Genomic DNA, 26,286 nt, shown 5'->3' with positions numbered 1-26,286 from the left:
GTCTAATGATGTGCAGCAATTTTCTTTTCCTTTTCACAAAATATAACATAATTATTCTTGATCTTACAGTTTTAAATAAAGATATTAACGCCGTCAGAACAGGAACTCTGACAGGAACTCTAAAACGCTCAATGGTCCACGAGGAAGAAATGAAAATGAAGTTTAACCATCAAAAGTTGTCCGGTTTCTCAAGTCTTCCAGCGAATGTGTCGAAGATGCATCTGCAGGGATCGCTGAACTATCCAGGTTCATTAAACATGAACGAATTCAGTGACCACACCTTGAAAATAAATAAGAGCGAGCAGCCGAAATCCGTATATATATGCGACGGTGACATTTTCAAGCAGTTAGACTCGGAACTAGCACGAGCACAAGAACAAGTCATAGATGCTAACTATGTCATCTTGCCCACCAACACCTCGACCCTGAGGCCCAAACCAAAAGACGAAAGCAAATATAATATTAACATTAGTCAATTGCCCCAGACTAGACTCATTCATCTCAATGCAGACAGTGGGTTTTGTGCAAAAAACTCACCAATGGATCACGTTAACATTGCTTGCAATGAAAGGGCTTCTCCTGGCCACCAGATACAGAATTCTGCAAATGAAACACAACTCCCCAATAACCTTTGTGATACAGGTGATTCAGGGAACTCAGGGATGGTATCCAAAAGTGAGACAGTTTCTACATTATCCACAAGCTCATTGGAGGTAAGAAAATAAAATTGGAATCTTCTCTCTCTGTCAATTTCTGATTTCATTTTACCATTTAAGTGTATAATTGGCAGTCACAATCAAGTCAGAAGAACCATGCAATTTGAAAACTCAGATTAATTACCTAAGAAATATTTTGTAAATTTTTTTTCAAAAAAGACTTCCTAGTGATCTGTGTTAAATATTAAAATGACTTCACCCAACTAGTGCCTTGTGAAATCCATTGTAAGGTAATTGTGTTACTCACACAGTTTCTTCGCAGTGCCAGTTCTATTTTCACTTATGCCGTAGTGAGAGAAGATGTGCGGAAGTCAGCCAATCTTCTGCAAGGTGGAGAGTAAAACACAGGTTACTGAGGTCAAGTTTATGGAGTATATGCGTTGTCCCAGGCAACACAAAATGAAATCATTGTGAACAGCAACCTGATCACCTGGCAACCACTTTCAGGAGGGTGGAGTTAATAAGAAGTGGAAGGAGAAAAGACAATAATCAGAACAAAAATAAATAGTTTTCAAGGGAAGAATGCCATCAAACCTTCTTCAGCATCAGATCTTTTTATCTCTTCTCCAACTTGCTCCCACATAAAGCAAACCAATTGCTTCAAGGAATAGTCTACGCTTACTTAGGGCCACTTCAGCAGTTTTCTGTGATGACACCATCTTTATCTTCCATCTTTCCTTTTCAGAAACTGCTCAGAGGACAGTAACAAAATCTTGTTGTTAGAATTGTACTTGTACAGATGGATTAAACATTATTTACATTTCCCAGGAGGTAAAAGATAAAGTGGCCAAGGTCTTACCAGATAATAGGGTCACTCATTCATTGGACAGCATGAAAAAGGTGATGGTTTAAGCCGAGGGTCACCCTGTTTCAGGCAAGGGAAGAGTTGAGAATGAGAGTGAAATGCATGACTTGCTTCTTCTCCAACTTGCTGTAGTTGGATAAGACCTAGAAAATATACCATGGAACACTGACATTAACTGTCAATTACTTTATCCATTATGATAGAGACTGTTGCAAGATCTTTTCTCCCATTAGTACCTTACAGATGTTATCTTTTGCGTTGTTTATCATGCCCTCCATCATGAAGACCAGTGCAAAATATTGGTTTGAATTATCTGCCCTTTCCCTGCTCCCTGTTATCAGTTCTGCATCTTTAAGCATCCCTTATTTACCCTTTTTACTCATTTTCTTGTAGAAATATTTTCGAAGTAAATTTCTTGCCAGTTTATTTTCACAATTTTCTCATGTTTATTAGTATTGTACTCAATCCATTCCGATAAAAGTCATAAAATCATAAAGTTCCCAATCCTGTGGTCTACCAAAATTCTTACCACTTTTTATCTCTTGGTTTTTGACTGGATCCTTTCCTTGATTGCCTTCATTGACCACAGGTTTTTGGCATCTGTGTTGAAACGTATTTCAGCAAATTTTGTTTTGTTCGGTCAATTCTTCATCGATTTTGTTTCGGTGCCTTTGTTTCTTCTGTTGAGTCATCCTGTAAAGCAGAAAGCTTTTATTTTACTATGGACATGATATGCAAACTACAGACTTGACCCTGTAGCTGGATCAAAAGTTTGTACATGAATTTACATCAGTACAGTAGCTTTGCAAGCAACAGACTTTTTCATAAACTAATTCCCTGCAGTGTTCCTGTTCTCCTATCAGCCACACTCACCATTTGCTACTTGTCACAATAACTTCTGTGTGAAGAATTGAGAGAATGCAGCACCTGGTGAAATCAACTCTACAAAAGCAGTTTGAAGGAAGGGTCACCGGATCCAAAATGTTAACTGCCAGACCTGCTGAGCTTTTCCAGCAACTTCTGTTTTTGTTTCTACAAAAAACAGTTTTTTTTTAGATTAGATTACTTAGTGTGGAATAACAAATCAGAAGTTGCTTTCTGCAAACAAGGAACAATTCCAGCAGGCTTTTCCCATTCCTATGTTATTGAAATGAAATGGGGATCATGTTATTATCATATGCGATTTACTATTCAATCTTACATAGTGGGGACTGTTGATGATCTGGAGACAGAAGCTCAAATTTTAACATTGCCACTGAGGAATTGAAATTTAACAAATTGAATAAATTCAGAATATGCAAAAATGAAAGGTAGTATCATTCAAGGTGATCATGAAACTGTATTGTCTTAAAAGCCTCTCTGATTCAGAAATATTTTCAGGGAAGAAAACTTGTCTCCTTACCTGTTCTGATCTTACGTATTACTCCATAATGATGTAGTTAATTCCTAACTGCCTTCTGAAATATTCTAGCAAGCTATGCAGTATTAAAGAAGGCCACTCATTACTACCACTTTACGAAGGCCAGTTGGGAATGGGTAATAAATGCTTGCATTGCAGTAATGCCCACATCCTGAAAAGGGATAAAAGAATTCTATCAATACAGTACATGCAAAACCATTGAAGAATCAACACTTGAATTGGAAGATAATTTTAAATCGCCCACAATGACACTAGCTGTATACAACTTGTTGCGTTGGAACCAGCATGCCTGATGGAAGCAGTTAGGTTTTGTGCCATCATACTTAGAGATATAATCAGTAACCTCTGCAGGAGTTTGAACTCTAGTTCAAAGGCACTAGAGGAGCTCACTGGTTTCAGTAAAGACTAACACTGGCTCAGCCAAACAAGGACACATGTCCAACAATCAAATTTTTATAACAGTTTGGCCATGCAAATCTTCAATAGTGAATCAGAGAAAAGAAAAATCTGAGCTAATGGCTGAATGGCTGGTTTCCACAGTTTTGACAAATGTTATTGTGGGTGAGATCATGCGTGACATAACTAATAGTCAAGAATGTGGTGCTGGAAAAGCACAGCGGGTCAGACAGTACCCGAGGAGCAGGAGAATCAACGTTTCAGGCAAAAGCCCTTCAGGTATTCCTGATGAAAGAACCGTTGATTCTCCTGCTCCTCAGATGCTGCCTGACCTTCTGTGCTTTTCCAACACCACACTCTTAACTCTGATCTCCAGTATCTGTAGTCCTCACTTTTTACTACCTGACATAACTAAAAATCAGATTTGACTCTTGACCAGAACTGAGCCTTTTGCCATTGTTGAGTCTGGAACACTCTAAATTTACCTTTGTATATCTGGAATGTGGGGTCAGTATCAACAAAGGTATTTAGTCTTGATTGTTATCTAGTGTTCCCATGGTAAAATGTGCATCAATATAAATATTTGGCAGGATTGGTATTAGATACACTGTCACACCAACTGTATTTCTGACATATGTTTTCTGGATCTTCACCTGATCAATAACCACTTGAGTGATATGAAGTTAGATTATCAAAAGGGCCATCAAAAATAATTTTTATAAAATTTGAAACATAGCACACAGATAAACAATGCTGGTTTATATTTGAAAAGGGGAGAGAAAATAAGAAATGTGCAAATATTGATGCTTTCAGTAAAATGTATCAGCCATATTAATAAAGTATGATAGCAAAATGTATGAGCTATACTAATAAGGAATGGTACTTTAGGTCTTTTCAGTAGTTAGGTCTTAATTGGAAAATCATAAGCAGTACATTCATGATTTTCCGATAAACTGAATGTCACTTGCTGCATGACAGTTCTGAAGCATTTTGCCTATAGATTTATAGTTGATTGGTTAATTTGAACAGAATTTAAATGATGTAGTTCTCGATCAGTGGGGGATGCCTTATGTTGACTTTTCCTATCTCTCCATCCCCATAAATAAAGCTATCAATATTAACATTTGTAATAAAATGTCAAGGAGAACTCATTTAGATTCTTAATAGGTTTCTACACATTAGTTTCCCCGAGCTTCCCTTCAGACCTCAAAGGAATAGAAGTCTAGAGTCTGAAAAGGTCACTTGGTCAATTTAGTATATCTACTGACCCTGTAGATTTTGTTCTGTCATAGATCTGTCTCACCTAATTAAAGTCTCGGTTGGGAAAATACCTTCTAATCTCTACTCTTGTTGGAGCCTTGCTAATTTATATGTCGGTTCTTTAGTTCTGAGATTGAAATCTAAATTGAATGACCTGTTTCTATGTGTCCCTGAATCTTCTTTGCTTCAGCAAAAATAAGCTAAGTTCTTTGTTTTTTTTATAATCTTTAGAGCCCTAAGTCCCAGAATAATCCTAGTCGCGCCTCCCTGAACTCTCTCCAATGTGTCAGTGTACCGTTGAAGGTAGGATAACAAAAAATGTGCACAGTCATCTAAAGGGCTAATTTTATGAAATTGTGCTCTTAGTCTGGAGTCTAATTTTGCTGGAAGTACATATTGAGAATTTGGGCATACATGATTTATTGCCCATTAAAATTGATTGGCAGAAAATTTTGGAGAAGCCAAGATTCCTGCAACAAAATCACAGCAAGAATTGCTTCACACTGGGAGCAGAATTAAGATAATTACCCTTAAATGTGCTGTTTAGTCTTGAGTTTTATGGATCCTGTGACAAATGACACCCCACCATGTATATCTTGTTCCATATTTATGTACATGTTCTTATCCTTGTCTAAATTGGAAATGATTTGTCATCCTTTACCCGTTCACTTAATTTATCAAGGTATCTTTGAAGGCTACAAATCATTCTGATTACCTACCTATATATTTTGGTGCCATTTCCAAATGTTAAGTTGCAACAGAGTTCCTGCTCCATCTCATTTATTAATAGCATAACTTAACAGAATCTAAAACATATGCCATGTAATGAAATAGTCACTGCCACTACACTCCCTCTGGACCCAGTTGGAGCCTATTCCACTTATTGTTACCTTTCGCTGTCGATTCCAGTTTTCAGTACAGTTAGTAAATTCCCAAATGACATTTATATGTTAAACTCCATCAAGTGCCTTCTAAAAATGAAAATTAATTAGATGGACTCAACAACTCTGACCTTATAATTAAGAGACCTTCTCAAAGAATTCCTGTTGATTTATAATGCATGAACTTATTGCATTTAAAATCATACTGAATACCACCTTACATTGTACAATTTATGTTGCTGAGATAGCCACTATTAATGTCCCATTAAAAGTATTTGAATAGTTTTGACACCATTAATATTGGGTTAGCTTGTCAATCCCCTTCTTTGTGTCATAGTGCTTTTATGAATATAATTATATTAATATGTTTGTTATAATGAAAACCCATGGTCCTCAAGTACAAATCTCAGATTTAAAATGATGGAATTTGCAGCTGATAAATTTAACCTCTGGTGATGCTGACTCTTCAAATTGAGCCATCTAGTTTTAATCACTCTACTGGGCCTAGCCTTGAATATTATATCTTTCTCCTTTCCAATTAATTATCTTATTCGAGTTTACATATTATTGCATTTTTCTAATGGTCACTGTAGGAAAAACATTCATGTTCAGATTGTCCTTCTTTGAGAAAGAGAACCTTTTGAAAACTTCTCCCTTCAATTTCTGGTGAAAACTTAGAGTTTGTGTCCTTACATTACAGATCTGCCAAGCCATTGAAACAAATTTTAATTATTTAAGTCTGTAAAGTTAATTTTGAAAGCCATCACTTCCTTTACCTTCTCTGATCGATTGATACATACTCCCCAGTGTTCAAGCCTTTCTTCATAATTTAATACCTCAGAGTTCTGCTCCATTTGCAATGAATTTCTGCTGCCCTTTTTTGTGACTCTTTTGTTTAATGCTTCCTGTAATTGGATGCCAATAACTTTCATGCAGTAATTCAAACACATCAAAACAAATTACATGCACAAGTTCAATACTACTTCCTTGGATTCTTGTGTGTATTTGGATCCCTTTATAAAAAGTTCAGATACCCAGTTTCAATTTGCACTCCAAAATCTCTGCACACAAACATCTCATTGTTCCTGCAAACCAGTGCTCAATTTTCAAAACCTTTTAATTAGGCTAAATGTGCTTCTACTGATCTTTAATTGATCATTGACTTGGACAGTCTTAAGGAGAAAGAGAGTTAGAGAGCTAAGTGGTTTATAGAAGTGACCTCTGTGCCTGAAAGGCATGGGTTCAAATACATTTAAGGACATAGGCTGGTATTGCACTGTCATTCTACATTATTGAAATTACTATCTTTTGATGGATTGATAAATCAAGACCTGTGTCACTTAAAAGAAAGACAGAATATTTGTGTTAAAAGTAGACTGTACTGGAACTGGTTAGCAAAGTTAATGTTTTAATGCAAATATGACTTCTTCAGAAACCTTTACTTCAGATGTATTTCAGATTTCCAGTCTCAGATGTGTTTTGCTTTCATTTTAGAATGTTTGTTTTGATACCCTGGTCAATGTTTGTCCCTTAATCAAATTAACTGGCCATTCATTTTATTGTTTATTTGGGACTTTGCTGAGTACTATGTTGGTTGCTGTGTGACCAGTGGAGTGCCACAAGGATCAGTGCTGGGTCTTCTACTTTTTGTCATTTACATAAATGATTTGGATGCGAGCGTAAGGGGTACAGTTAGTAGGTTTGCAGATGTCACACAAAATTGGAGGTGTAGCGGACAGCAAAGAGGGTTACCTCAGATTACAATAGGATCTGGACCAGATGGGCCAATGGGCTGAGAAGTGGCAGATGGAGTTTAATTCAGATAAATGCGAGGTACTGCATTTTGGGAAAGCAAATCTTAGCAGGACTTACACACGTAATGGTAAAGTCCTGGGGAGTGTTGCTGAACAAAGAGACCTTGGAGTGCAGGTTCATAGATCCTTGAAAGTTGAGTCGCAGGTAGATAGGATAGTAAAGAAGGCATTTGGTATGCTTTCCTTTATTGGTCAGAGTATTGAGTACAGGAGTTGGGAGGTCATGTTGCAGCTGCACAGGACATTGGTTAGGCCACTCTTGGAATATTCTGTGCCGTTCTGGTCTCCTTCCTATCAGAAAGACGTTGTGAAACCTGAAAGGGTTCAGAAAAGATTTACAAGGATGTTGCCAGGGTTGGAGGATTTGAGCTATAAGAAGAGGCTGAGCAGGCTGGGGCTGTTTTCCCTGGAGCGTTGGAGGCTGAGGGGTGACCTTATAGAGGTTTACAAAGTTATGAGGGGCATGGATAGGGTAAATAGGCAAAGTATTTTCCAGAACTAGAGGGCATAGGTTCAGGGTGAGCGGAGAAATATATAAAAGAGACCTACAGGGCAACTTTTTCACGCAGAGGGTGGTACGTGTATGGAATAAGCTGCCAGAGGAAGTGATGGAGGCTAGTACAATTGCAACATTTAAGAGGCATTTGGATAGGTATATGAATTTGGATTTGGAGGGATATGGTCCGGGTGCTGGCAGGTGGGATGAGATTGGATTGGGATATCTGGTCGGCATGGACGGGTTGGACCGAAGGGTCTGTTTCCATGCTGTACATCTCCATGACTCTATGACTCTACAATGCAAAAGCAATTCATTGGCTATTGTGACATCCAAAGAACATGAAATGTGGGATATCAGTGCAAATTGTTTTTTGCCATGGCACTGAATTTGGTGTCAAAAGCTTACATTGATTATTTCTCCACCTATGCCCCCATTGTTTAGGTAACTTGAAAAACAAGACAGGTTTTAGCATAGATAACTGTGACATACCCTAATTCAAATCATTTAAAACAAAATTAAATTATCCTTCCTCTCTGTTTTCTGTCCTTTAGACATTTTGCTTATTTTCATGCCTTCTAATAGCATGAGTCTTCTGTTTTCATTCAGTGGAGTCCTAGCAAACATCTTTTGAAAATCCTTGCAATAACTAATTTTAATTAATTCGCTGAACATTTCAAGTAGAACTTATTCATTACATATCCTTGCTGACTGTTCCACATTAATCATTACCACGTTAACTCATATTGAACAAACGTAGGATGGAGAGAGGGAAATGTAGAGGCAAGGACTTCAGAGAAGTAATTCCAGAGTGTATAGCCTTATGGCTTTGTCAGATGGAAATCCAACCACCAGTGATGGGCTAAGGGAATCTAAACACAAAGGAATCCAGAGTTGGAGAGAGTTTATCCTTACAGTGTGGAAACAGACCAACAAGTCCACACTGACCCTCCTAAGAGTATCACATCAAAGCCCATTGCCCTACAACCCCCATGCCAAATACACCTAACCTACACATCCCTGAACAGTATAGGCAATTTAGCAAGGAGAAAGCCTGGCGATCGTGGAGGCGGTTGTCTGGGCAATTTAGCAAAGCAATTCACCTAGGAATATAGGGCTGGAGTTGTTGACAAGAGGTACAGATGGATAAAATCATGGAAATATTTGAACTCATGCATTGGAATTTTAAAATTGAGGCTTTTTTTGGATTGGGAGTCAGTGTAGATCAGTAAGCTCAGGAGTGATAGATGGATAGAACTTGGCGTAAGTTAAGCATTGCACTGCAGAGTTTTGGATACAATGTTGTGTTCAGAGGTAACAAAATAATAGATCACTTTTACAACAGAAGACAAGCTGAAACAGGGTTGGAGATGGGCAGTGTTACAGAGGTGGAAATAGACCTTCTCTGTTATGGGGAAAATACTGGGTGAGAAGCTTAATGCAGGACTAAATAGGATACTAAGTTTACAAACACTCTTGTTCATCCTTCGAGGTGTTTAATCCAAAAAAGTGGATGAATTCAGAAGGGACTGGGTGGGTACTGACAGATTGTTCAGGACTGGAGGGAATAGATTTTGTAAGGGCTAAAGTTAATGGTATTGGTCTTCCCAATATTTAATTTGAGGAAATTGCATCTTATTCAAGACTGCTTGGTGGTTTGATAATCAACTGCAACACCACGTGGCAGTGAAGGGCTTGTTGGTGATTGTGATAGGGGTGAGGTAGAGGTATGAATCATGTACACAAGGAACTTGACATCACATCTTTGGAAAGTGTCAAGGTAGGAGACAGTGGATAGGTCCTTGAAGATACTGGTATGTAGAGAAGAAAGGTCTTTAGAAGGTATTCACTGATTCTGACCAATAAATTGGTGAAACAAACAGGAGCAATGCCACACAGCTGAATGTCAAGCACAAGACATGAGGGGCAGATGGGTATGTCCAACTACAGGTAATTCTTCTATAATGTGATGGTTGCGTTCTTGTGAAAGCCAGCATTATAGAAAAATCGCACTTTAGAAACAACGTTTCAAGTGTTGGCGCTGTAATCATGTTATCACCAACGCACATTTTAAACATTCGTGCTTTAGAAACAGCGTTCCCAATTTGTCAATTATGTTACAGTGAATTCACAATAATGAAACATGCGCTGCAGCAGAACGGACTGTATGTCAAAGGTGATGGAAAGGCTAAAGAGGATAAGGAAGAATAGCAAATCAACATCACAGTCACTAGGCATCCTCTGTCTAACAGAAACCTGATTGAAAAAGTTCAAATAGCAAAATGTGCATTTGATGGACACAACAATTATTATATTCAAATCTCTATTTTTGTGAGTAAATTGTGAGTATAAGTCCAGTTTTAACACTCATTTTCTCTGTACTGGAGTTAGTGACAGTGCCATTTAGCTCACTCATACCAACAATTGCTAAGATCCATAAGATTTAGTAACCGAAGTTGGCCAGTCTGCCCATCAAGTCTGTTCCACTATTCAGTTAGATCATGGTTGATCTGATAATCCTCAACTCTACTTTCTGCCTTTTCCCTGTAACCCTACATTCCTTTACTGATTAAAAATCTGTCCAGCTGTGTAAAAGCTTCCATCGTAAGTTGGGCATTAATTGTTTTCCATTCCAAGGTTTCTGTACCTGCTGGTGTTACTTTGACCGTGACCACCAGGCAAACTCATTTTGAAATTGCGATAAAACCAGAGGTTTTCCTTAGAACTCAAAGTAAATCTCAGTTTCTCAATCACCAAGCAAACTTTATGTCATTTAGCCTGATTGTTTCTTATATTTGGAAATGTATTTATTCAGTAATACATCAGTCTCAAGCAAAATAACTGAACAAAAATAACGAATATTTAACCATTCCTGCTCATTATTCTTGGTGCCATTTTGGAACCATTCTAGCTGTCTTATAAGCAGAAGCCCTTCATTACTACATTGATTCTCCTGCTCCTCGGCTGCTGCCTGACCTGCTGTGCTTTTCCAGCACCATGCTCTCGACTTTGATTTACAGCATCTCCAATCCTCACTTTCTCCTAACTGTCTTATGACCTATTTTATTCCCTAGTTCAAAGCTTGATCTGGTTTACATACTGTAGGGTTTTCATGTCTGTCCATGTACTTTGACCCAATGTGATTACAGGGCACTGTCTCAATAAGTAAATGTTTGGCAATGCTTCTTTCCTATACAATGCTTCGTTCCTATGGGAGTGCCATTATACTCAGAATGACACTTGCTGCAAAGGATACAACAATCATTTCAGAATGATTCATGTTTTTGTTTTGTTTCTGTGAACAAATGAAAAGTGTGTGTAATGTTTTCACATTTTAAGAAGTACAACGTCAATAACCCGTTACTGTTTTGTTTTCTGTGTTTGTCAAGCAAGTTAATTCAAGCCTCTCCATTTCAGGTATTCAATGTCAGCATGAAACATTCCCCATAATACAATTAAATGCAAAGTCAAGCTATGTACCAACAAAGTGTCTCGGTTCTAACCTTGTTAAGGTGCCTCTTGCTGCAGCAGCGTAACATAATCTAATTTCTTACATCAGCCATCCTCTGGCAGTTCTGAACAAGATTGCTAAATTTGGGCAATTGTATGGTGTGGCTTCTGCCCTTGAGGAGCTGAGTTGGAACTGTTGAAATTAGTTTTGGATAATACCTTAACAGGTAGCAATTAAGAAATACTTTAATTTTATCAGCCTGGACGAGATGCTATCTGGGTTCCAGAGGTTGGACAGATAACAACCAATTTACTGTCCAGAACTCTCCTTATAACATAATTTTCAACTGATGATGAGCACAAAAGACATACTGACACTGAACAAAGTAATATTAAAAAACAAATTTCCAGTGACCTCAGAATCCAATGTGCACTTTTTAATAGATTCCATTAATTATTTTTTTATTGATTTCTAGAGAAGAAAATCTCGATATGCTGAGTTAGATTTTGAGGTGAGCTCTTTCTTTAGCATCTGCTAGATTCACTCATTAAATGTTGACGGCATTGACTACATCTTACCTGCATTGTTTAGTGACATCTTGATTTTTATCTCTAGAAAATAATGCACACACGAAAACGGCATCAAGACATGTTTCAGGACCTCAACAGGAAACTTCAGCACGCTGAGAAAGATAGAGAGTCTCCCACAATAGACAGCAAAGTAAGAATGGGTTTTTTCTAATCCATAAGAGCTCTGTTACATCTTGGTGTGGGGCCCCGAAGGCAAAACATCCCAGTGATGTCTGTGACTCGTTTTTAACATTGTTGCTCGAAGTTTCATGTAAGCCAAACAATCCAAAGTACAGTCTTGCTTTTAACTGGTCTCAGTAATGTTACAAGCTGTAGAGAATGAGAATCATTTTGCTATTCTTCAGTAGCCCAAATCACTATGACTAGACCTAGTTCAAATGAACTCTTGGATTACATGTGACTTGTTTATGGAAACACATCACCAACAAAAGTGTTATTGGATTTCAGAATTAATTGAAGCTTTATTTTTTCTTTTCACCTTCCCTGGTAGCTGATACTGACTTCACAAGTTCTTGAAGCTGTCATAACCTTACTTAATGTGTAGATTGTAATTTAAATCACTGGGTTTTATATTTCAATGTTAAAGCCAATTTAAAGTCAGCTTACATCAAGACTGCAGGAGCTGCAGGCCCAGGTTCAAGTCCGACTTGCTTTAGAGGTGTATCATAACATGTATGGACAAGATGATCAAGGATATCTGCATCAATATTGACATAATAATGCATTATGTATGGAGCGTTGCACTGTCAGATGTACTGTCATTTTGGTGAAGGGTTAAACCGGGATCCCATCTACATGTTCAGGTTGATGTATAAGATTACACAACATGATTTCAATGTTAACTCCACTGTCACGACCCCTGAATAAACATGATAAAAAGACAGACTATCTGTTTGTTAACGCATTTGTGTAAATCTGTTGCTACATTTCCTACACTACGGCAATGACTGCACATCAAAAAAATTGCTTAATTGCCTGTAAAATGTTTTGAGACATATGGAGATCGTCAAAAGTGCTTTATAAAAGCAAGACTTTTTTTTTAAGTCAACCTTACATAAGAATAGAAAATGACTGATAGCAAAAGGCGATTGATTGTGGTTTCTTGAGCCACAATATTAAGACTCATGTCATAGATCAATACAGAATAATCCACACAAATAAGTACCCTGCAGGGATAGTGTGAAGTAGTTTATTAATGAAGAAAATTATGAGCAACTAAAAAAGTCATTCAGGCGGTCAGATCAATTTGACTAGAGAGAAAGGGAAACTTGTCTATATTTATGACTTTGCTGACAGTGTTCTCCAAGCATAGCAATTAGCTGAATTGAATTGAATTTATTGTCTCATGTACTGAGGCACAGTGAAAAGCTTTGCCTTGTGAGCAATACAGGCAGATCACACAGTTAAATAGCATTGTTAAGGAAATAATGGGTAAACAGCGGCAAAAACCAAAATATAGGTACAACCATAAGAGTTTGTAAGTCCATTCAGTATTCTAATAACAGTAGGGTACAAACTGTTTCGAAACCTGCTATGGCATTTGTTCAGTTTCTGTACCTGCTCCCCAATGGTAATGGTTGTAGAAAAGCATTGCCAGGGTGGGATGGATCTTTGAGAATGCTGGCGGCCTTTCCTTGACCGCGGGCCTAGTAGATGAGCAGCGTCTTGTAAATAGAGTATGTTGGTTCTGTTGGCAGTTATGAGCTATGTGAAAACAAAGTGTTTAATTCCCTGCTGAGCATGTTCTCAGAGTAAAATGACCATGTCAGTTTTCGCTCAGTGGGAGCATTCATTCTTCAGAATCAGAGGTTCATGGGTTCAATCACCAAGGCAGAGTTTTTAATGCATCATCAATGTTGTCAGGGTGAATAGTTCAAAGTTTGTGTGAAGATTTGTAGCTCGGGTGCTTGTTGTAGTGGTTCTGTTCACCGAGCTGGAAGTTTTTGTTGCAAACGTTTCGTCCCCTGGCTAGGAGACATCATCAGTGCTGTGGAGCCTCCTGCGAAGCGCTTCTTTGATGTTTCTTCCGGCATTTATAAATGCCGGAAGAAACATCAAAGAAGCGCTTCGCAGGAGGCTCCACAGCACTGATGATGTCCCCTAGCCAGGGGACGAAACGTTTGCAACAAAAACTTCCAGCTCGGCGAACAGAACCACTACAGGGTGAATAGTGTTACAGTGCCGGCAGGATGGGAAGTGAGTGGGATTTCTGCATAGAGATGGGGGCAACTGCACAAAGTCACATAGGGGCTGGCCAATTAGTTCTGTGGCATTGAGGGAGTTAGCCATTTGTGCAGCATGGTCGAGCAGAACATAGCTCAGTCCAGTGTTACTTCACAGTTGGTTGAAGGTTCCAGCTCCCATAAAGAAAGAGCATTCGGGAAAGCACCTTTCCTATTCAAGCCCGCAGCATCCTTCTGACCGTAAGACAAGAAGATTTCAAGCTGTCACTGCTATTGCACACCCAGGCTAACAGCCACCCATCACCCTATCCTGTCCCTCAGTCACCTTCCCTCTATTATTGTCTGCCATCATGCAAACCCGACCTTCAGTGATGTTCCAGATACCCATCATCATCCTTGATGGGCTGTTTTCCCACCAGCGAAGGCCCAGCCCTAACATGTCCCAGTCAACCTATCATCTGCCATCCTCAATCGTCCATCTAATGCCATTACTCTCGGTACTCTCAACTCTCCCAGCATCACCTTTGATCTGCCTTCAATCATGATTGATTCCCCCCTCAATCAGGCACGTTACAGCTCTTGTCAGAGATTGACTATCTCCCTGTCACCTAGATCCATCCTTTCTACCCCCCAAGGCCCTCCTTAGGGTTGCTACAAACTGACTTACCTCCTTGGACAACTACTCACATAAGCCTAATGAAAGCTCAGCCTCATCTGCCTGAGTCCAGCTAAATTCACCCTTGTAAGAAAAGCAGCTTCTAATCTCTGCAGGAAGACCACACTATCTTTTAAACAATCATGAACTGGAGGAATGTATGTCTTGTTTGATGCTGACTTTGTTAAGGTACATTTTGACCAAGAGAGTGTGTACTGTTCTGATAAAATAGGCTGCTGCAACCTGACACAGAAACCATGATCCACTGCCGATTTACTTCCCAACTTTGCCTCCTGCCTTCAAGACGTTGACATTTTGCCTTCTATACCATGCCCTCCTTGTTTCACACTCCCAGGATTTTTGCTAGATTTTGCCCAATATTTCACCACTCTACATAAGTAGTCCAGCAGTTTTAGCGATGTCATCTATGAGCTATTGATCAATTGGATGTAAAAGTTTGCATTGTAATATTTGAAGAAGATCAGAGATGTTCAGAATACGAATGAATCATTTATTCCTCAATAAACGGAACTACCTGGTCATTTTGTTTTACTCTTTTGGATGCAAAAATGTAGTAGTTGGAATATTATGGGAAAATGTGAGGTTATTCACTTTTGTATAAAGCCCAGCCGTGCAGAGAATTTCTAAAATGGTGAGAAGTTTGTGAGTGTGGACGCACAGAGAGACGTGGATGTCCTCGTCAATAAGACGATAATCCTCCTATTTCTCATGTACAAACTGCCCCTTCGCAACATTATCCAAAGGGATAGTTTCACTTTTCATATACTCACTGATGACACACAGCTCTACCTCACCACCAGCTCTCTCAGCTCCTCTGCTATTCAATTATTAAACTGCTTATCTGACATCAGTAATGGACGAACAGAAATCTCCTCTTATTAAATATTGTCAAGACTGAAGCTGTTGTTGTCAATCCCTGATCCAAATTCCACACCCTAGCCCCCAACTTCATCACTGCATGACCTCATGGACCTATACTGGTTCTCTCTTACAGAAGTGCACTGTGGCGTGTGAGGGGCCATTACATTGCATCCCATGCCAAATTAATAAAATGTTTATTGTTGGGAATATAAAAACAGGAGTAGGTCATTTAGCATTTCAGGCCTGCTCTACTATTTAGTATAATAAAGTTTGACCATCTAAATGCCATTACCCACACATCCCCATAACCCTTTATGTCATTGGGAATCTGAAATCTATCAATCTCTACTTTAGACATGATCAAAGTTTCCATAGCCCTATGTAGTAAAGAATTCCAAAGATTCTGCACCCTGTTAATCAGAAAGCAATCACGGTATCTCAGTCCATCTTATTTTTAACTTGCGCTCCTCTGTTCTATACTCGGCAACTTGAGGAAGAACCTACCATATCTCTCCTTTTAACTGAATATTGCAATTGTTTTTTCCATCTTGGCAACCTCAAATTTAAAAAGAAAAAGCAAATGTCACTGTGTAACACTCTTCACCTCCAACTCACTCCTCTGACCCCTCCTCTGAACCAGTGATCTAGTCCACCACTCCAGCATCTTAAATCTAATTGGAAATTTTATGAATCCTGATCGAGACACTTCAATGACTCCCTTTGGACAATTAAGTTTAAACATTTCTGAAAAGTAGAATGAAACATATATCTGGCCTTTGAGAATCGAAGATTGTAAGTATCTGTTTAATGTGCTTTGTTACTTGCCATTTCTTTTTGCATCATTGCAGTCTTTACACCAAGAGGAGTAATACTAAAGCTGAATACTTTCTGGTGTTCAACAGTTGAAGAAGTGAAAGACAGCATTTCTGTTCTAATATATATTTTCAATGGCAGTTTGTAAGAAAAGCTCAGATATTTAATGTTTTACATGTAAGAGAGAAGTTGACTGGAAACTGTCATTTTACAGTGATATTAATATGTAGGGTGTACAGGGCACAATTTAAATCTGTAGACAATGCAAAACTTTGAAGTATTGTGAATAATGAAATAGTGATAACTTCAAAAGGATAAGTGCTGCTGGATTGGCCAAATGAGTCACAGCTGACATTTATCACAAAGAAGCATGATTGGAGAATGAGGAGCAGCGATCTAAAGGGGTGCAAGAACAGAGAGAAAGATCAAAAAGCAGTTCACACAGCAACAGGCCCTTCAGCACACCAAGAATGTGCTGACACATGATGCCTGTTGCCTCTACACCCAGTCAGTATCCCTCTATTCTCCACCTGTTCATCTATCAAGATGCCTCTTATACATTGATATTGTATCCGCCTCCACCACCTCCTCCATCACAGCAGATTCCAAACATTTAACTCTCACATATCCTTTAAACTTATCCCTTTTTACTTTAAACCTTTGTCTTCTAGTCATTGGCATTTCTACTCTGGTAAAAAGTCTCCAACTGCCCATCCCATCCATGCCCTTCATAATTGTGTAAACTTCTTTCACGCCGCCTTCATCCTTCAACATTCAAGTGAAAACAAACCAAGTTTGTCCAATCTCTCCTCATAGTTTATACCCTCAAAACCAGACAATATCTTAGTAAAGTGTTTCAGTACCCTCTGTAAAATCTCCACATCTTTTTGGAAGTACCATATATCGTATCTGGGAATCTCTAAGAATTCTAGAATCCCTGCAGTGTGGAAGCAGGGTATTCATCCCATAAAATCCACAATGACCATCTGAAGAGCATCCAATCCAGACCCACCCTTTCCATACAAATATGCATTTCCATTGCTAACACATCTAGCCTGCATATCCCTGGACACCATGGGGTAATTTAGAATGGCCAATTCTTAGAATCTGCACATCTTTGGACTGTGGGAGGAAACCAGAACACCCAGAGGACACCCAGAGGAACCCATGCAGATGTTGTGGTTCTGTTCGCTGAGCTGGAAGTTTTTGCTGCAAACGTTTCGTTCCCTGGCTAGGGAACATCATCAGTGCTATTGGAGCCTCCTGTGAAGCGCTGCTTTGATGTTTCTTCCGGTATTTATAGTGGTTTGTTCTTGCCGCTTCCGGGTGTCAATTTCAGCTGTAGTAGTTTGTATGTGGGGTCCAGGTCGATGCGTCTGTTGATGGATGTTCTTGCCGTTTCCAGGTGTCAGTTTCAGCTGTAGTGGTTTGTATATGCGGTCCAGGTCTATGTGTCTGTTAATGGAGTTTGTGGATGAATGCCATGCCTCTAGGAATTCCCTGGCTGTTCTCTGTCTGGCTTGTCCTATGATGGTAGTGTTTTCCCAGAACACTACCTTGCACAGAAATACCTTGAATACACAGAAATAGAAAAAATACACCGAATCATCAACACCACACTCACAGGAATACGATTCACGAGAGAAGAGGAAAAGGATAGCCAACTCCCATTCCTAGACGTGTTAGTAGAGAGAACACCCAACGGAGAATTCACCACAAGGGTACACAGGAAACCAACACACACAGACCAAGTCCTAAACTATGAAAGTAACCACCCCAACACACACAAACGAAGCTGCATCAGGATACTATTCAGAAGAGCCACAACACACTGCAGTACACCAGAACTGCGAAAAGAGGAAGAGGAACACCTGTACAAGGTATTCGCCAAAAACGGATACCCACGCAACTTTATCACCAGATGCCTAAGAGATAGACCACGGAACGAGGACATGCCACAACCAAAAGGACTAACCACACTACCATACGTCAGGAGCGTCTCAGAACTGACAGCCAGACTACTGCGACCCTTAGGACTCATAACAGCACACAAGCCAACTTCCACACTCAGACAACAACTCACTAGAACAAAGGACCCAATAGCCAGCACGAGCCAAACCAACTTAGTTTACAAAATACCATGCAAGGACTGCACAAAACACTATATAGGACCAACAGGAAGACAGCTAACAATCCGCATCCATGAACATCAGCTAGCCACAAAACGACACGACCAGCTATCCCTAGTAGCCATACACTCAGACAACCGGGAACATAAATTTGACTGGGAAAACACTACCATCATAGGACAAGCCAGACAGAGAACAGCCAGGGAATTCCTAGAGGCATGGCATTCATCCACAAACTCCATTAACAGACACATAGACCTGGACCCCATATATAAACCACTACAGCTGAAACTGACACCCGGAAACGGCAAGAACATCCATCAACAGACACATCGACCTGGACCCCACATACAAACTACTACAGCTGAAACTGACACCCGGAAGCAGCAAGAACAAACCACTATAAATACCGGAAGAAACATCAAAGCAGCGCTTCACAGGAGGCTCCAATAGCACTGATGATGTTCCCTAGCCAGGGAACGAAACGTTTGCAGCAAAAACTTCCAGCTCGGCGAACAGAACCACAACAACAGACACCCGAGCTACAAATCTTCAACCAGACTTTGAACCCATGCAGACACTGGGAGGATGTGCAAACCCCACGCAGACAGTCGCCTGAGACTGGAGTAGAACCCAAATCTCTGGCGCTATGAGGCAGCAGTGCAAACCAATTTTGTGCACACATGATTGAAGTTTGGAGGCATGTTGAAACAGTCGTTAAAAGGCACACAGGACTCCATAGATAGAAATACACAAAAAAAAATCCACAATGAGCCTTCATTAAATGCTGCCTCAGCTTTATTTGGAGTATTGTGTCTAATTCTGAGCACCACCCTTCAGGTATGTTGTGAAAGTCGAGGAAAAGATTGACAAGAATTGTTCCAACATCGAGGGACTTCAGTTACAATGATAGTTTGGAGAAGCTGGAGTTGTTTTCCCTTGAGAAAAAAAGATGGAGAGGAGACCATACAACATCAGCAAATGCAGGAAAATAGATGTCAGGAACGTTGGATCAACCATAATCCTATTGAAGGCTTGAGAGGTGATCCAGCATTCCTGTCATCTATTTTCCTGCATTTTCCCCTTGTAACCCTTGATTCTCCTATGTACCAAGAATCTATCTATCTCACCCTTAAACAAACATAAGGACTTTGCCCCCACAACTCTCTGTGGCAAAGAGTTCCAAAGACTCTCAACCTTCACAACAGAGAGGAAATTCCTTCTCATCTCTTCATCATCAGAAGTTTTGATATAGGTAATCAAAATTATGAAACATCTAAGTAGAGTAGATTGGAAGAAACTGTTCCCATTGGCTGGTGAGAGATGCTCAGCAGGTGATTGGTAAAGAGAATTAATGATGACATGAGGAATAACTTGTGCAGCAACTAGTTTGGGTCTGAAATGCTCTGCCTGACAGTACAGTCAAAGAAGATTCAATCACAACTTTCAAAGAGGAATTGATAAGCATAAAGCAAATAAAACAATTGCATGATTACAAGGAAAGGAAATGAGTTTGGAATTTGCTGAGTTGCTCTCACAGAGAGTTGGCACAAGGGCACCAGGCTGTTGCTGATTCCTGATGAAGGGCTCTTGCCCAAAAGATGGATTTTCCTGCTCCTCGGATGCTGCCTGACCTGCTGTGCTTTTCCAGCACCCCACTCTTGACTCTGATTTCCAGCGTCTGCAGTCCTCACTTGCAACCATTATATAATTTTAATCACCTCATCAGATATAAACTTATTGAACAATAAAAACAAAATTTCATTTACAGAGTTAATATATTGCTTGAGTATCTTTCTGGAAAACACCTCCAAGTCTAAAGAGAAGAGTTAAGGTTTTCTTGAAAACTATTCCCATCTGCAAGTCCCTCATTTTCAGTCATCTGAAGTGACAGTGTCTAATAAAAACAAACCTGCATTTGTAATGCACATTCAAAAGCTCTTCACAGCACTGAATTATTATTGATTGGCCATCACTGTAGTGTAGTCAGTAAATGCTGCAGAAATTTAGATTGATCAAAGTCAGTTGAACAGCAAATGAGGTAAATTAACCATTTTTTTTCTCTTCTTGGTATCTGTTGAAGGATAAAGACAAGAATACTAAAGAAGCCACTCATGCCTCTCATGCTCCAGAATTTCTTGTGGCAGAGTTCCTGTATCCATGTGAAAGACAACACTTCCACTAGTACAGTGCTATCCCTATAGATTAAGTGCTCACGGCCTAACATGAAGCTTAATTCATGTTCAAACTTCATGGCCTAATATGATCCTACTGGGCCCAACAAATACCAATCCAATTTTAAGTGCAGCACTGAAAGGAAGTGAAAGAAAGTCTTTGAGAATTTCCACATCCTAATCCCCTAATCCTTGCTGGATGGGGTTCAAGTGTCAGCATTTTGTCAGTGTTTTGTTTACTTCAGCAATCATGTGCGGGTGGATGGTGTCCCCATCCACCTCTATGAAACTTCTCTATGACTATTCCCGTCTCGTCTAGCAGCTTTCAGGTCTTTTCATGTGGGGTGTTATTCAAGTGTAAATGATGTCACAGTCACAGTTTGGACTACAAAGCTAGCATTGTTTTATCAATTGCTTCTCCAATAATAGTCACTGCTACTGGACATGTGCAATACATCAGAAAACTGCTCCAGTGAAGAAAATGTAGTTCTGTAACATTGGCCCAGATTTTTAACAGGGCAGTGAGCATGTAAATATAATCTGTATATATTTCCAAGTACCAAATGTGAACTTTGCACTTTTGTTGCAAACTTTCCTCATGATTTACCCCATCCTCACTGATGTCATCTAACTTTCTTTTAGATGAGAATGTCTGAGCTAGTATATGGCAAGCAACTACATTTAATTTTTGTTTTTTTTAATGCTGAACATTTCTCGCCTGATCAGGATTTGTTGTCCATCCCTAAGTGCCCTTGAAAAGGTGGTGATGGTTAGGTCAAGCGATTCTGGCAGATGAATAGAAATTTAGGCTCTGGGGCTCACTGTTAAACTTGACCTTCACATTCTTTCCCTCTTTAACTTCTTCCTGATACCAGCGCCCTTGTCCACAAGGGCGATACGTCTTCTGATTCTCCTCAATGACTTCCTCGTCCCTGTTGCCCTGGATTCTCAGTTGAGAACCCAACCACTTCCCATCTGCTAGGGTGGCAAATAATTGGGGAGGTGTCAGATTGAAGCCATTAAGTGACCATTAGTAGACTAATTAAGAAACTTCATTGGTGGCAGTTTGAATGCATTGTTTATCGACCTTCTTGACCTAAGCTTCATTATCTTCAGGGAGAGGACAATTACAACCATTGAGTGTAGTCCTCAGTCTACATGAAAAATTAATATGCAGTCAAGATTCACTAAAATAATGCAACAGGATTTCTGTTTGAAGCATGCAAATCATTGAGTTAAGGTTATTGAATTGTTTTCACTGGGCCATTTGCTGGATTGTTGTGTTTAAACTAACAGTGCCTGAAAACTTAGATGTGTAGAACAGTACAATACAACAAGAACTGTAAACAAATATATTTGCAGCACCTCTCTCCTCCATTTCATTTGTTTCATTAATAACTGCCTGTACAAATGAACAAATAATTAACATTTTTTTCTTTACATGTTCAAGAATGATACTAATATCTCTTTATGTACTTTTCTCTCTTTATCTTCCTCTCTGTCTCCAAACAATCTAACCTTGCTATTGCATGATCCTAAGTCTGACCACAGTTTGAAATCTTTATTCCTAACTGCCAATGCCTTTTAATGGAATTTTAGACAAGTAAAGGCTAGAAGGAGGCTATTCAGCCAATTGAGCCAGGGACTCTGAGCTGAAATCCAAACTTAGGGTGCATTCTGTCACTTCTTAACTTTACATGCTTCCTAAGGTTTTCTGTTTTGTTCCTGGTCGTCTCAGCACAAATCTTTAATTTGTAATGCAGCCAGAATTCTTTAGGTCTGTACAACCAAAAAGAGAATCAGTTTTATCCATATAGAAATTTGTGTAGATGGAGTTGTATGATAGAACCATTTTTGTATGGGATTCTGTTTTGGGAGATCAAGAGTTTTGTTTAACGTGAGAGGGAAAAGATTTAAAAGGCACAGGAGGCGCAGCTGTTTCATGCAAATGGTTGCGTGTATGGAATGAGCTGCTACAGGAAGTGGTGGAAGCTGGTACAATTACAACATTTAGAAGGCATCTGGATGGGTATATGAATAGAAAGAGTTGAGAGATCTGGGCCAAATGCTTGCAAATGAGACTAGATGAATTTAGGATATCTGGTTGGCGTGGACAATTCTGACCGAAGGATCTGTTTTCATGCTGGACATCTTTATGACTCTATGACCCTGAAAGTTTTTCAAAATTAGAAGTATGTAGGTTTTATTGACAGTATCTTGATCAAGTTTGATTTTACCAGACCTTTTCAATTCTGGGCGAATTTGAATTTTAGTTCAGGCTGCTAGCAGACATTTGCTGCATCAGATTATGGCAGTGAATTATATCACCTTCTCCATTCATCAAATGGGCATTATCATTATGCTCTGAATTACTTCAACCAATAATTTTGTCATCAGTGTAGTATAGCTGACGATCTTTGTTTTGTCGCACAGTGGTAAAAGAAAATTCTCTGTTTATAAGAGCAATTCAAAATTGACCCGGTAAAGCAATGTAGTTTTGAATCGCATTGTTAACATTTTATGCTTTGTATTCCTAGCATGACAGAGAAAAGAAGACTAATAGTGAAAAACATATGCAGTATTGCAATTAATATATAATTTTATATTTCCATCAACAATTCATGTACCATCTTAATATGTTACACTGAAAAGTTTTTCATTATATTCTAATCAGTAAATGTGGAAGAACATCACCACTGAGAATTTCTAACTTACTGCCCAAGCTCAGGAGGAACACCCAGTGACACTGGTCACTTGAGCCTTGTTAATCTTCACAAACAGCATGCAAGAACACCAGTGCAAAGATCAGATCAAATTCAAAATGTGGAGTTTGAAGAGCTACAGTAGATATTTTTGCAAATTATTGTCTTTGCTGACCCTTCTCCACGTCTGACACCCCTCCCTATTTATCCCCATCCCCCATCCTCACCCCTGCCCCAACACAGTTTGGCAGGTAGCTATTGATGTTGCTCCTCAGATAGATTTTGTTTTAGTTCAGGTGCTTATTGTTGATACAGTACTATTGCCTTTCAATACTGCACTGCACTTTTAGTTTTTAGAATTGTTTTCTTTATTACTAGGCAGTGAAACGATGGAGTGTTTCATCAGCAGGAAGTGATAAAACCAATCTCAGTGTAAGTACGGTGCTTTCTAACTGAATTTCTAACAGTTCACTGTATGCAGGTCGCTTTTGGCACATTGCACAACGGAATGGCCTGGTAACTGCAAAGATTTCTCAATGGGAATCCTGGAACTCAAATGACTTCACAGCGCTAAACACTGTGTGTCGAAGACTATGTGCAGAGGGAACAGCTTGTATGGAAAGATTCATCTGCCAGAGATCGTGACAGACAGCTAAACTTCACTGATGCTTGCTTATGGGTCTCTGTGGTCTACACTTGTTCCCGTAACAGCTTAACTTCTGTGATATTTTCCATTTTTGTCAATTGCACAGAAATATTGTTATAGTCAACCCAGTTTAGTTTACTGACAAAATTTCATGAACTGGTTATCTAATCCAGAAAGGTATTGAAGTGAATTTTATTGAAAATATACTAATCTTACAGCTTGCTTTATTTTTCACTGACCAATTGCTTTTCATGGATGGTATTAGATAATTCAAGGAATATTGAAGGTTATAACCTGAATTAAATGCAGGATGCAGTTTCTCCCTTAGCTTGCTAAGGTTTATGTAAAAGAGGAAATTTTATACAAAATTTACCTGTATTTTTCTTTCAATGTCCCATCAGCTTTTCTTGACCTCATTTCAGAAGATCCAGAGGCAGCTTCTCTGAATAACAAACTGTACAAAATCAAAAGATGTTTTGTGGTTTCTGAATTGAGCTATTATTTCAGCTTATTGCTATCGTATGGGGTACAGGGCAGGCCAGAGGTTGAGTGATCTTGAAACTGAGGTTGCAAAATGAATTAACCTTCCTTAGCTTTTAACGTTAAGGCTCGATGAGCTCTCATCAGAATATCTCATTAGGTCATCGAGCTGAAAGGTTAACTCTGTTCCTCAGATTCACTAGCTTTTTTTCTTTGTCCTTATTTGCAGCATCCTCAGTACTTTGCTTTTGCGTAAGACTTGCTCAGTGTCCCAGTATACAGAACCTTAATTTCAATTCCTAGAGAGACTTTACTCAAAGTTACAAAATATGCAGGCTTGGAATTTCTTACACATTTACATTCAGAGACAAACATATTCTAGATCCAAAAGGCTAAAATTCCTAAAAAATTATGGAAGTTTCGATATAAGTGAGTTATGCTCATAAATACAATTCACTTGAAACTCTTAGATCCATTAACCTTACATCTGAATGAATTTCTTCTACAAAACTGACCTGGCTCCAACTTTCACATGAAGGCTATTTACTTAGATATAGCAACACAGGAACTATTTTACTCTTCATCAGTAGAAAATAAAACAAGCTATAAGCTTAGTATATCTTCAATGAATTTCACTTTAATAGCTTTCTGGATCAGGTAATCATTTCACAAAATTAACTTGAGTAGACCACCACAATGTATCTTTGCAATTGATTATATTATGTCTTGTGCGTATTATCAGAAACTGATTCTGCTTGCACAGATTCCATGCATTGGAAACACAACTAATGGAAAAACAGCATTTATTCTAACACAGCTTCTCAGGTCAAAGTATAATCTCTCTCCTTCAGATGCTGATTGGTCTATTGTGTTTCAGAATGTTTTGTATTGTCTCAGTATGCATTGGTATAACATGATTACAATGAACATGAAACAGTTTGATTGGAACTGTGCACTTGGGTTTCCTTGGATCTTAACCGTAATTAATAAGCTGACCATTTTCCCAACAGCAAGAGAAGCAGACTCCAATCAAGCGGCCTTGGGAAGGAATCCGAAAGGTACAATCTCCACCCGCATGGATTAAAAAGGAACTGGATCCCACCCATCAGTCTCCCTTAGAAATGAGAACGGTGGAATGGGAAAAAACAGGAGCCACAATACCACTTGGTGGACAGGACATCATTGATCTTCAGACTGAAGTCTGACCTGAGGAGTGACTTTTTTTTTAAACTTTAAAACAGATTGGTTTCTTTTGAAACCTTATTACAGTACAGAAATCTTGTTCTCAGAGAGATATTGTTTTAAACCTTGTGATGCAGTCAGCGTCGTGTTGTCTCACTACGGTGAGAAAACACGTTAGCGAACACAGTAACCGTAGTCCAGAAACTCTTATCAAAGACAGTAATGGGCAAATATATATATATAAATATATATATAAATATATTAAAAAAAAACAAGTAACTTCAGTTTAGTGTTGATTGCTTGATATGCAAGCATTTTTTGCATCAAAATTTAATGGCATTTTCTTGTCATATTGTGTATTATATTAAAAAATGAAATTTCAAACAGTAAATACAATGAACATACTTAAAAAAAAACTGTGATGTACCTGTCAAGATTTTAGATATATAAATTGAAAGCACAAGGCCATGGCTGCCCTGCTGTATAATATGTAATTATTACACCTATTGACTTTTAGCTTAAATATCTTTCTACTGTGTTTAATTTCCTGTTAAGTTAACAGAATTTAACAGTGTTATGTACAATGACAGAGTTAAGCTAATGTTATGCCA

At 38.9% G+C, this 26,286-nt stretch overlaps 1 protein-coding gene across 4 annotated transcripts in view; it reads left to right on the top strand.

Moving 5' to 3' along the window:
* LOC132815498 (adhesion G protein-coupled receptor B1-like) overlaps window positions 1-25,897 on the top strand; it is a 177,660-nt gene extending 151,763 nt beyond the window's left edge. The window contains exons 12-17 of one of the 4 annotated variants that reach the window (XM_060824468.1): window positions 70-713; window positions 4,829-4,900; window positions 11,715-11,750; window positions 11,855-11,959; window positions 23,746-23,799; window positions 25,504-25,897. In XM_060824468.1, coding sequence (XP_060680451.1) covers window positions 70-713; window positions 4,829-4,900; window positions 11,715-11,750; window positions 11,855-11,959; window positions 23,746-23,799; window positions 25,504-25,698 — 1,106 coding nt within the window. In that variant the 3' untranslated portion in view covers window positions 25,699-25,897. The remainder of the gene's footprint in view (window positions 1-69; window positions 714-4,828; window positions 4,901-11,714; window positions 11,751-11,854; window positions 11,960-23,745; window positions 23,800-25,503) is intronic. The other 3 variants (XM_060824470.1, XM_060824469.1, XM_060824471.1) reach the window with 3 other exon arrangements.
* Window positions 25,898-26,286: the final 389 nt, after the last annotated feature.

This window comes from Hemiscyllium ocellatum, chromosome 4, assembly GCF_020745735.1.
Source record: "Hemiscyllium ocellatum isolate sHemOce1 chromosome 4, sHemOce1.pat.X.cur, whole genome shotgun sequence".
Taxonomy (NCBI): domain Eukaryota; kingdom Metazoa; phylum Chordata; class Chondrichthyes; order Orectolobiformes; family Hemiscylliidae; genus Hemiscyllium; species Hemiscyllium ocellatum.
This window is presented reverse-complemented; position numbering and strand designations above follow the sequence as displayed.